The 12,748-nt window shown below is 48.6% G+C and overlaps 1 protein-coding gene across 4 annotated transcripts in view; it reads left to right on the top strand.

Annotated features, from left to right (window-relative positions):
* TRIO (trio Rho guanine nucleotide exchange factor) overlaps positions 1-12,748 on the top strand; it is a 377,760-nt gene that overhangs the window by 201,924 nt on the left and 163,088 nt on the right. For all 4 annotated transcript variants that reach the window (XM_059062877.2, XM_067030805.1, XM_067030806.1 and 1 more), the window contains exon 10: positions 4,214-4,336. In XM_059062877.2, the coding sequence (XP_058918860.1) occupies positions 4,214-4,336 (123 nt within the window). The remainder of the gene's footprint in view (positions 1-4,213; positions 4,337-12,748) is intronic.

Genomic DNA, 12,748 nt, shown 5'->3' on the forward strand with positions numbered 1-12,748 from the left:
AAGAGAATGCACCCTGGGCTTCCCTGGTGGCGCAGTGGCTGAGAATCCGCCTGCCGATGCAGGGGACGCGGGTTCGTGCCCCGGTGCGGGAGGGTCCCACGTGCCGCGGAGCGGCTGGGCCCGTGAGCCGTGGGCGCTGCGCCTGCGCGTCCGGAGCCTGTGCTCCGCAACGGGAGAGGCCACGGCAGTGAGAGGCCCGCAGACCGCAGAAAAGAAAAAGCGAATGGACCCTGCTTCCTGGGTCCAGGTCCACAGACTGGCTCTTCCACGTGGCAGCCGTGGGTCCTGTGCCTTCATGTGTGACACAGAGTCGCGGGGTGCCCCCATCCAGCTCTCCGTGAGGACTGGTGGTGCAGTGACGTCAGGGCCGGCTTCAGCAGCAGGTGCTCAGCCAGCAGTGCAATTATTCGTTAAGAGATGAGCATCGTCAGGCTGCCGTCGTCACGCTCAGTCTTATAACGACATTACCGACGGGGTGCTGAACAATCTGTGAGATTTTCTGCACAGCTGACAATTTGACTTCGATGCTAAGAGTTATCTGTGTTTTAAGTCTTGGTGGCTCACTTTGGAGCGACCTTGGCCTTGGGGCTATCCTGGTGCCTGTTGGAGGACACTGGTGAACAGAGGGACGAGCTTGGCCCACATTCCCTGAACAGGAGGGGCCGGTGTCGGCCTCGCAGCCTTCTGCTGCTGCCTGTGAACCAGGTGCCCGTGGGAAGGACCGGCTTTTGCCCCTTTTCCTCGAGCCGGCTGCAGAAAGCAAGTTGTTCTTCAGGTGAAGGTCACAAGGCAGGGAGAGGGCAGCTGCCACCACGGCTGAGTCAGGCAGGGGGGCCGGCTGGACTAGCTTGATGGAGCCCCTGACTTGCAAATAGTTTTATGTTTTAAATGGAAAGGTTCCACAAGCTTGTCTTTCACATGCTCCTTGGGCAGGTACATTCATTCAGGATTCCTTGGCAATCTGGGAAGCATTCTCAGACTTAATGAGAAGCAAAAAGCCTCGTGGGGAAGTTTGGTTTTGAATATGAGCTAGATTTCATAATTGTCTGCGACTGTTTTTAAAAAGTGCTTGGAATTTATACAGTCTTCTTTGAATTACTTTCATGTTCGTTGGAAATATAATTTCACTTGGTATTCACAATTCTGTGAAAAGGAAACACTAATAAAAGAAAAATTGTAACCCATTTGTAACCCTGAGTGGTTGGTTCATAATAGCTTTTATTTCCAACTTACGCTTTCTGAAGCAACTTTTCTTGGGCTTGAAAAAAACAAATTCTTATTTTTTAAAAAAGGCTGTGTTTTGCTCCCTCCAGCTCTTTCTACCAAATAGTGTTTGTCTTTTACTTTTTGAAATTGTGCCCTTACTTCAAGTCTGTATTGAGTCATCAGTACTCATCAGGTTTGCTGTTTACGAAACCTCGATTTTTCTTTTTACGCTGTGGTGAGGAAGATACAGCAGATGCTATAGCTGTAGTTTAAAAAAAGAGACTCCTGGTCTTTCATGCAGATCTGATAGGCAAGTGGACAGTGGCATAGGTGTTACTTACATATCTCTCAGCTCTTTTCAAGCTTAATATAGTTGATCCTGGTCTTCTGCCTGGTGCTGGCCTCATACCCAAAGGCGCAATCCATTAACTGTATTCATTCTTTGAAGTTGAGACATCTTGAAATTATCATTGGGTGTTTCTTTAGGAGTGAGACAGGACCTGTGTTCTGTAATATGTACTAAGAGACTGTCATATAAACAGCAGCTTGATATCAGGTGGTGAATGTGGTATTACCTACTAATGGTGATACCAAAGGTCTCTCTCTCTCTTTTTAATCTGAAGAAAGAAAAATAATGTACTGAGCGCACTGGTTAAAAAGCAATGGAGTATTCATAGCCTGTGCTACCAAAGAGCTTGACATTAGATGGAAGCTGTTTCTGGTGACAGTTTGTGGGTGGGGATGGCTTGTGTGCTGTGTACCTGCCAACCAGGATATTAAGGTGCTTGACAACCCACAGGCCCCCATTATTATCCCCACTGAGCGGGCGGGAAGCTGCGGCTCAGAAAGGCTACCCCGTGTCTGTGGGGCAGGGGGCTAGAAATGAAAGGTAAAGAGGGAGCTTTCAGAAGGACTGGGAGGTGGACAGACAGAATGCAAATGGATCCAGTAGGAATCACTTCGATAGTGTGACCCCGGGTGACTGTCAGAGCGTGGTGTTGACAGAGAGGTTCAGAAATGAACTATGGGTACCTTTAGCCTGAGCAGCCGCTGCGAGGCCTGACCTCCGTGCCCCACCCTGTACGCGTGCGCGCGCGTGCGCGCGCGCGCACACACACACACACACACACACACACACACACACACACACACACACACACACACACACACACACACACACACACACACACACACACACACACACACACAGACACCCCTGCCCATTCTGCAAGGCTCTTTACAGAGGACCACCAGGGATTGATTTATTCAGGTTCGTGAGCCATTTTATTTACACGCACTACTAACTTTGCTAAGCCCTGTGCAGAAAGGACCCTCAGTGAGACCAGAGGTCACTGGTGTGGAGGAGAAGAGGACAAGTCCGCTTGTCCCTGGACAGACCTTAGCAGCTGCCTCTTTTTATCTAGAAGTCTGTCAGCACAACTGATCTCTCAGTGGCGGAGGTAACAAAGGGCAAGGGATCCCCTTTGTAGCAATGAACCTCAAATTAACGCCCCTTTTATTTATTTATTTTAACTGAAATATAGTTGACGTGCAGCGTTAGGTTAGGTTAGTACACTACAGGTGTACTCTGTAGTGACTTGGCATTTGCATACACTGTGAAACAGTCACCGGATACATTTAGTGTCCCCCTGTCCGCATAAAGTTACTGCAGTCTTACCCGCTGTCTCCCCCAAGCTGTGCATTGCATTCCCCGCCCTAAGGCCCCCTCGGTTTTGCAGTTAGTGGAGGTCTGTGACTGGTCCCCTCCCAGGTTGCCCTCTAGACCACTGTCCTGGCTGTGCGGCTCCAGGCAGATCTTTAGTCCAAGATCGCTTTGATCTGCATCCCTAGTTACCACGGTTACTAATTGCAGAATCCGAGGTGGCCTTCAGTACTTTGTAACACATGAACAAATGTCTTCAAATATTTAAATATCTTTTAACGAAAGTTTCTGGCTAAAGCCGTCACTGACTTAGTTTTTTGCTGGTTATTCCCTCTCCATCAGAAAGAGACGAATGTGTATTTGATGTAGTCTTAAATATGTTGTTTGATGATGAGGTCGGCATTTTGCAGCTTCTCAAGTGCAGTAGCCATTGAACTACTCAGTCCCTGCTGTGACTTAGAAACATTAGGTTGCCCTGCTTTACTTTTACTCTTTTTCTTTAGTGTGGTGGATTTCAACTAGCAAGAACTCTTATGTATTTAAATTCATGGAATGTTTAGCTTTCACAACAGCTTAGTTTATAGAATAAATTATCCTCATCCTCAAAGACCAGGACAGAGGCATTTAACTGTTTTGTTTTCTTGGGTTTTACATTCATGTTTCAAGTCTTTCATAAGAGACAGAAAAACGTGAACTCTGTAGTTAAACTTCAGTTGTTGTAGGTTGTGAAGCTTTGAGCCTTATAAAAATGTTAAGTTAAATTGCTCCTCTGAGGGCTTCCCTGGTGGCGCAGTGGTTGGGAGTCCGCCTGCTGATGCAGGGGACATGGGTTCGTGCCCCGGTCCGGGAGGATCCCACATGCCGTGGAGCGGCTGGGCCCGTGAGCCATGGCCGCTGAGCCTGCGCGTCCGGAGCCTGTGCTCCGCAACGGGAGAGGCCGCAACAGTAAGAGGCCTGCGTACCGGGAAAAAAAAAAAAAAAAAAAAAAAATTACTCCTCTGTGACTCGATGACCACTATCTCCACAAAACCCAGGCAGTTTTGTTGGCTCAGTCATTCATAAACTGAGGTGAGATTTAATTTAATCATTATTGCATGTAATATTTATACATAGACAGACTTGCACTATTAAAGTAAGAGCTGATTAAAATCGTGGTGGGAAAACTGACAGAAGATGTACTTCTCAACGTGTTAGATTACTGTCTGGTTGCTCCCAATTTTTTTTCTCCTTTGTTTCTTGTTTCTTATAGAGTTTAGATAAGAGACTGTATCGTTAATGGATAGCCCTAAAACTGATGGAGGCAGGCATGGTTTTTATGGCATATATATCTGTATTTCATTGTAGGTGCTGGACTGGATTGAGAACCATGGAGAAGCATTTCTGAGCAAACATACAGGTGTGGGGAAATCTCTCCATCGGGCCAGAGCTTTGCAGAAACGTCATGAAGATTTTGAAGAAGTAGCACAGGTAAAACAATGGTTTTTACTATTTTCTGCCATAAATACCTATGTGGTTGGTTTTGAATTACAGTTTTAACCCCATCTCTGTTGAGTTAGCTTTAATGATGTATGTTTGAAGGTGATTCAGAGATAATGCTCAGATTTCAGATGAAGCTGTCCTTGCCTGGGCAGAAGGATGATTTAGACAGTTGACCCTTTTGTAAATGCAAAGTTCTTGAAACAGAAAAATGTCTTGGATATTCTTGCCATATTTATTGTACAAGTGTCTGTTGACTAGTTTGTAAAATTCCAGGTCATAATCAGGGAGTAACCGTCCTTGAATTTCTGTAATGACGGGCCAGCATTTCTTTTCCCTTTTCTATTTCTTTTAAAGTCATGTGCTTCAGAAACAGGAGGCAGGGGTGTGGTATGTTAAGAGCATGAGATCTGTGGTGTTGGAATGTTGGCTGTAATGCTCACCAGCTGTGTGGCTTTGGAAAAGTCTCTTAACCTTTCTGAGGTTCACCTTTTTACCTGAAAAGTAGGCACAGTGAGGGCTGCTGGAGAGGAAGTAAGGTGTGTGTGATAGTGTCACGTATGGCATCTCGCCCAGGTCTTTCCCACATTGGTAAATGTACCTTTCATTTTGTTTTGTGTTTTGAAAGAAAGAGGAGTGAAGGAGGGAGAGATTACCCTGCCATGATATGTATGTGGAAGCTATAGGAGCGAGGGTAAAAGTTGTTTTAAAAAGAAATTGTAGGATGAATCCAAACTGAGACACATTATGGTAAAACGGAGGAACACCAAAGGCAGAGTCTCAACAACAAGAAGAGAGAAGTAACAAAATCACAACTGTGAGAATGACTCTTAGCTGACTTCTCACCAGTAACTGCAGATTCTGGAAGACAGTCGGATGGAGTCCTGAGGGAAAGGAACTCTGAACCCGGAATTCCACACCCAGTGGAATCATTCAGCAGTGAGAATAAAATATAGACCAAGACCAAGAAAGTTTCCCAATCACTTACTTACAGGAGAACTGAAGTGCGTAGTTTAGTCAGAATAATGGAAGCACCCACTGTAATTTAAACTCCACAAGTGCAGGGTTTTTGTGTTGTTCACTTCTCTGGCACTAGCGCCTAGAACAAGGCTGGCGTGGTGCAGCTAAGCATCCAGCAGTGTTTGTTGAATGAGTTCATTTAATGAATGAAAAGGAAATATGAGAAGAAAGGCTTGAGGTCAGTAATGAGCACAGAAATTGGTAAATATGTTTGTAAATCAAAGGATTGACCATTTAGACAGTAGAGTTGGGCAGTAGTTCAAGACAAGACGGAGCAAAGCCCTGGAGCACTTGAACACAGAAAGTGGAGAGGTGTCCTGAGGAGGATGGAAGGAGGTGTTGTTTATCTTAGATTTGTAAAGACGGGTGCGTGTGAGCGTTTTTGAACGACTAATGAATGCAGGGATAGAAAGCACCGCTTCCCATAAGTAAAAAGAGAAAAGAAATACAGAGAACCAGATGAGTAAAAACTCAGGAAAATGGGTCTAGTGGAAGCAAAAGGAGAACAACAAAAATCATGTCGGAAATCAGAAAATAAGGTGTAGCAATTTGTCCCCCAATAGTAGCAATTACAATAAATGCAAAATAGATTATACTTGTTAAAAGAAAGATTCTCTGATTGAATTGTTTTTAAAAAATCATACTGTGTATTGTTTTCAAAGGGCAAACCTAAAACATAAATACCTAGGAATTTTGAAAGTATGTAAAGTGTTAGAAGATCCACCAGGCAAATATTAAGCAAATAAAAACTGGTATAGGAATACTGGTATTAAGCAAATAGACTTGAAAGCATAAAAACATTATTAGAAGTAAAGAGAGCCTTCAATTTAAAAAGGAAGAGTATCAATATACATCTAATGATTTAGTCTCAAAATCTGTAACACCAAAATCAGCAGGAGCGGGTGCGTCCATGGGTTTTACACGACAGAGGGTTCAGTTGTACCCTGGGTTTGTCAGGAAACTGATGTGAGATAGAGTCGTGAGATAAGAAAGCAAACTGCGCTTCAGTCCTGTTCAGGGAAAATGCCTTTAAAAAAGTTACCTCCTTTACACTGTAAAAGTCTCTGTATGTAAAGCTAAAGTGACAACCCAGCCTTCTGCATTCTTGATCTTAGAAGCGGGATGGAAGAGGCTCTGTGTTCAGCAGCCTTGGCGTACCGGGATGGGTCTCTGGATTTTCCTTTTCTACGTTAGACGTCTGTGTGACGTCCCTACTTACGGTTTCTGGAAAATATTTTGCCTTCCTCTCGTAGCAGAAGAAATGTGGAACATGTGTTCCATCTCCCCTTGATTTTTCCCTAAGATAAGCTACTGCTGTAGCCATGTAGGTTTGAGGATGGATGTGAGATTTGGATCCTCTGAGCAAAGACTTCAGGCACCAGAGAACCTAAGAGGGGGGACTGCCAACAGCCGAACCCAGAGGAGGCTCCTGCCCCAGGTACAAGTTCATCCGTGGCCGTGGGCTCGGTTCCAGCGTGAAGGCGCTGGGCCGCCGAATGTCCTCGTGTGCGTCCAGCACCCGTTGACCCCTCCCTCTAATTCCTGGGGTGCCTTCTGTGGCGACCCTCGCCCTGTCTTTTCGTGGGGCTCTTACTTCTTCAGATCTAAGATGACACTCAAAGCCGTCAACACAGGGGCTCAGGGGGCAGCAAGAGGGAGGCACTTTCTTTGTAGGACACGTTTGCGTCTTGAGGTTTCTAGGGCGAGCCCCAGAGCAGAGGGGAGACTGCCTTTACCCCGGTTCAGAGAAAGGCAGGGGCCTGTCAGCCCCCGCTGCGCCCCGGCCGAGTCTCACTGCTTTCTTATCATCTTTGGCACACTGACCCTGGGACTCTAAGGGGTACCCGACCCTCTTTTCCTTAAATTGAAAGTCCTTACGCCCAAGTCTGAACTGTGCATGAAAAAACAAAAACCTTACCCGTAAACACCTTTTGCTCACTTTGCAAACATCTGCACCCACTTTCCCTCCCCCTGGTTTTCATATAATCACCAGCCGTGTGCCAGGGGTTCATTCTGCCAGGGCCTGGGGAGCCACGGGAGCCCAGCCTCCCCTGTCTGTGGGCCTCCGTCCTTTGCAAACCCGCCGGGGCGAAGGCTCTGAGCGCTCCGCCCTGGACCTGGCCGTGCGCTCATTTCCACCCCCGGCCGGGACCTGGCCCCTCACTTCTGGCCTCTTGGCCCAGCATCTCCAGCTTCTCCTCTTAGTTCCTTTCCTTCTGGCATGAAATGTTTATAGGCCCTCCCGTCTCTTGGAGAATGTCGCTTGATGCTGCTGCACGTTTTAGAGACTGTTGGTTCAGAGGGAGTGTGGAGCGCTTTACCTCCGCGTATCCCCTGGTGCCGGCCGTCCGGTTTCTGCGTCTCTGGCTGATGAAACTGGAGCCCGGAGGCACACAGGGCCGTGCCGTGGCCCAGAGCGGGCATATTCAGCAGTCTGTCGCTCGTGTACGATCAATCCCCTCCACTTGCCTCAGGGTGAAAGTCTCTGATCCTTTCTGTCCACAGACACGCGTCCGGCTCAGTGTGTGTCAGTGACAGGTCCCGAGTGGCCCCTGATGGGGCTCTGGAATCCGGTGCCCGCCGCCCGCATACCTGCAGATACCGCACATCACAGACCCACTTCAGGCTGGTTCTGAAAGGAACGTACCCTGCCTCAGAGTACACCGGGGGGCCGCCCTGGACCCCTCTACGATAAGAACAGATTAAACGTAGTAAGCTGGGAGGGGGCTGTAGACCTGAAGAAATAGAGTGGGCTTCTCTCTCTAGCCCCGCCAGCTGGTTTAATGAAGATTCTCCGAGGGGGGTAAGAGGGAGGAGGGGAGCATTTTAAGCCAGGAGGAGAGGTCTGTCCTGTGCAGCCGCTCCACAAGGAGCTGGGCTGTATTAAGACCACGTGCAGCAGATTTGGGCTAGACAGACAGTGGCCTGGGTATCGAGCCAGATTACGCTCTGTGTTTGTAGCTTCATTCGTGGAAAGCTGTCTGCCTCTTCCCAGAGAAGAAGATGACATCAGTCTTGCTCTGGTGCAGGGGGCGAGGCCGCTGGAGGGAATGCCTTCCCTACCTTTCCTTCTCCACCCTCCTGTCTTCAATTGCTTTCTGTCAAACAAAGTATAATACAAGTCCTAAGGTAGAGGGAGATCTACGGTCATGCTTTAGATGTATGTATTTTTTGGACAGAATGGCCTTTGGAGGCACCTTAAAAATAGGAACAGAGGCATCGTTAGTGCTTAATAAAGAGCCATTTCTCATTTTCTGAAACATACAAAGGTAAAACACATTTTGGGTTCAGGGAAAAGAAATTTCTTTTTCATACTTAAGTTTAAGGTGAATTAGTGTGTGTCTTGGGGTTGTGTTTTGAAGAGTCCTTTGTAAAATGAATTCTAAATTGTCTCTAGACAATCTTTAGTTTCACGATATTGAATTAGCAGTTTATTTAATGAATTTTTCTTCAAGTCAACTTCTCGAAAACATGACATGATAAAGTAACATGACAGAGATTCAGAAAGGAAGTGTCAAAAGTCTTATGGTTGAATTCATTTAAGACCTACTAAATACAGATTATTCTGTAGAGCAGTTCTAGTGTTCTGAGAAGGGGGAACCCGAAAAGAGCCTCTTGTGTCCTTGGTGGCAGCGAGCTGTGCAGCCGGTGTGACTTCTGCAGGCCCTCGACTTCGCTGCGAGGCCCCTGGTCTCAGGCTGTTTTCAGACACTGCTAGAGCCACATCAGGAAGCGTTGGGCCATTTTTGCACACAGTTCGGCAGCCCCGAGAACCTCCTTGTGACTAATCTGAAGATCCATTCCTTCTTTATGTTGTACGGTGATTGTTGAGTAGATAGATCCTACCCAGTGACTCCATGCTAATGAATTTCTAGAGCGTGACAGACGCAGCCACGTTGCATGTTCACACAGGAGCTTTAAAAAAGAAATTAACAATGCTTTCTACGGGAAGATTTTTGCAAATGACTCTGGGAAAGGAAGGTGCTCTTTGACAGTCACCTGCTCTTCTACCTTCTAAATAATTGTCCAAGTTTAATGTCCCTTTTTAGATTTAAAAAGCTATGAGTACAGCAGCCAGGAAAGCTGAGAAAATTCTGGTTCAAGGAAGAAGCTGGTTTGGAGAGCACAGAAGATTTCTCTAATAGGAGTCAATACATCTCTGGCATAGCATCTTCCCGTAGGTGCCTTCTCTCATGTCTGCTTGTCCCCTGGGATTCAAATCACCTTCCAAAGACATAAACATCTTGAAGTTGTTCTCCAGGAAGTCATTTCAGTAACTTTTTTCGTGTGCGATATAATTAACTTGTCTTCCAGGGTAAAGAAGTGTGGCATTCAGGAAAGCAGGAGACCTTGAACATTCATTCTGGATTTTCAGAAACTAATCGGGCCAATTCTCTAACCCCCGGGGTCTCTCCTGAACTCATTCATCTTTTGCAGGGAGGATGCTCTGAGCACAGCACGTGGGCACTTTCGGCCCACCTGAAATTCAGGCGTGACATGCTTGTGTTTTCCTCCTTTCCTATCTTTCCTAAGATCAAGAAAACCCATCTTTTTTTTTTTTTTTTTTTAGTTTCTAAATATAGACTCTGGTCATCTTGCCTAAGACCCAGGCTGTAGCTGCTATGGATTGTAGGGAGGAGAAAGTCTGATCCGCCTTTGAAAGGCTCTTGAGTTTCTTGAGACCTAGGACATTATGCAATTTTAATTTATTTCTCAAGAAAAAAGGAAACTCTTTGGGTGCACCCCGGCCTGGCCCTACAATATCTCCTTCAGTCCTCGGCTGCAGGGATTGGTACCCCACCCCATGGACCAGGAACTGGGCCCCGGGGGAGATGCCCTGGGGACAGGGCAGTAGGCGGAAGAGGGGAGTCCAGTCTCTTCAGACTCAAAAACAGCCTCCTTTACCTGACACCCCCTCCCTGCTGTGAGTCTAAGATCGAGTGCCTCAACGGTCCCTTCCGAGAGGACCCCTGGCCGAGGCCGTTGTTTTGGGGACAGTCCCAGCTCTCCTGACTGCTGGCTGAGTTTTTGCACCTCTTTGTGTCCGTGTTCTGGCTTATGGAGTAGAAGTGAAATCATGTCCTTGTCACAGGGCTGCTTCGGGGCACAGAGCAAGTGCTCCAAAGCTAGCGTTTCTCATCTGTATGTTTACGAACGCACGGAGACCCGTTTTTTCCATGGCCAGAGGATCCAGGGTAGGTTCTGTGCACAGCAAGGCCTTGGCCTTGGGTTTCAGAGAGGCCGTGGGCTGACCCTAGCTCCACCAACACCTACTGCTGTGCCGAGGGAGAGCCACGGAGACCTTCCTACTGGCTCAGGGTCTTCAAGCGTAAAATGGGAGCTGAGACGAAATGAGTGCTGTTTCGTGTCCCAGATCATTCAGAAATGCGCCTCTTCCTTTGGGACGTTGATGGTAGTAACTGTCTTTAGCTGCTGGCGAAGAGGCGGAACGCCTTCAGAATTGGCAGGCGTTGGGAGGCTCTGTCACCTGCAGATCCACTTACTAAACTCCAGAGGGAAGCGGTTCACGGCTGTAGTGACAACAGATGCGAAAACAGGGCTCTGCTCTTAACCGACGTGTGCGTGCAGCGTCCAGCGTGCTGCGCTGCCTGCGCCGTCCAGCCCCGAGGCTCCCTCGCACCTCTGCTCAGAGCTGCAGAGCACGGTCCTGGGAGGCCCGCAGGGAAGCGTGGATCCCCAGGAAGCCACCATCCCCGGGAGTGGCACCTCACTGTGCGGCCTCTGATGAGCAAGGCCTCTGGGGGCAGCGTGTACGCAGAGCCTGCCCAGCGGGAACCTCGAGGCTGGTAGCTGCGCGTCGCGAGGAGACCTTTCTCTGTGCCCAGGGGCTGCGCTGAGGGGCCAGAGGCCAGCCTCCCCGGAGGGAAGGACTAGGTCAGGGGTCCGCAAGCGGTACTGGTCTGCGGCCTGTTAGGAACGGGAGGTGGGCGGCAGGCGGGCGAGCGAAGCTTTCTCGGCCGCCCCCATCACTCGCACGACCACCCGACCGCCCTCCCTCCATCCCCCCTCCCCGTCCGTCCGCGGAAGACGTGTCTTCCACGAAACCGGTCCCTGGTGCCACAAAGGTTGGAGACCGCTGGCCTAGGTGACAGGATCTGTGGACAGTGCTCAGGACCTGTTCCCTAGGGGAAGGCTGTGTTTTAAAAATCTGCTCTCTCTCTGTGTACATATATACACATATATCGTTTTAATAGACTTTCTTAGACAACTTTTAGATGTACAGAAAAATGGTGAAGATGGTACAGAGAATTCTCGTACCCTGCGCCCAGTTTCCCCTGTTACCAAAACTCACACTGTTCATTAGTGTGGTACATTGGTTATTAATAAGCTAAGGTTCGTCTAATATCATACTAATAATGTATAATATTATACGAATGTAATATTGAACCGATACTGTTAGGATTAATAACTAACACTGATGAACTGAAGTCCGTACTCTGTTCAGGTTTCCTTCGTCTCTCCCTGTGCGGAGCCCCGTCCAGGATCCGCGCTGCATGTGGCTGTGAGGCCTCCCGAGGCTCCTCTCGGCCCCGACATTTTCCGTTGCCCTTTTTTGGGTCGTCGTCGATGGCTTCCGCATCCCTCCCTCGCCCTTACTGCTTCGCTGTGACGCTCGTTCGTAGTTTAACTCCTCCCTCGTCCGTCCAGCCCCGAGGGGGGGGTGACCCTCTCCAGCCTGAGGCTGCGGGTCACCGCGTCAGCGACACCCGGGTACTGACGTGACACTCTCTCCGTCCCGTCCCTCGGAGTCTCCCAGGTGGTTTGCTAATCTGCGAGAAGGGCTTCTCGTCACAGAGTTACCGCTGGCAGGTCGCCAGACCGCCCCGCAGGGGATGCGGAGGCCCAGAGTCGCACAGGACGGAGAGTGGACTTTCCTGAAAAGTGCTTTTGTTGTTCCAGAGCTCTTTGGAAATGGGCAGGTTCACTGTCTGCTCTGCGCAGGAATCAGGACAGCTTAGCTTCCCGGTGGGTCGCGGTGAATATACACAAAACCCTTGAACTGTGCTTTGAAGCTCTGCAGTCAGATTGGGAGTGACCGTGCTTTTCCGATGATGCCACATAATTGATCTCAAAGACGATGTAAAGAGTGCACATAGACGTTTTCCGAGTCGGGCCGTGTCGGTCAATCTTACGGGGTTCCCTGACGTCCCTCCCATCATTTCTAGGAGCTCTGAAGGATCCTTTGTTAATAGTGCAGGACATTCTCGTGAGACTTGGATAGCACCAAGAAAGAAAAGTCCCCTGAAGATGGTTTTGCAGAGGGACAGGGAGACGGGGGTGACGGTCGGCCCTGCGGTGTGTGAAGCGGGGCCGCGTGAACCACCGTTGTGAGGGGCGAGCTGAACAATACACCGGGCTGTT

This window comes from Kogia breviceps, chromosome 4 (genome assembly GCF_026419965.1).
Source record: "Kogia breviceps isolate mKogBre1 chromosome 4, mKogBre1 haplotype 1, whole genome shotgun sequence".
Taxonomy (NCBI): domain Eukaryota; kingdom Metazoa; phylum Chordata; class Mammalia; order Artiodactyla; family Physeteridae; genus Kogia; species Kogia breviceps.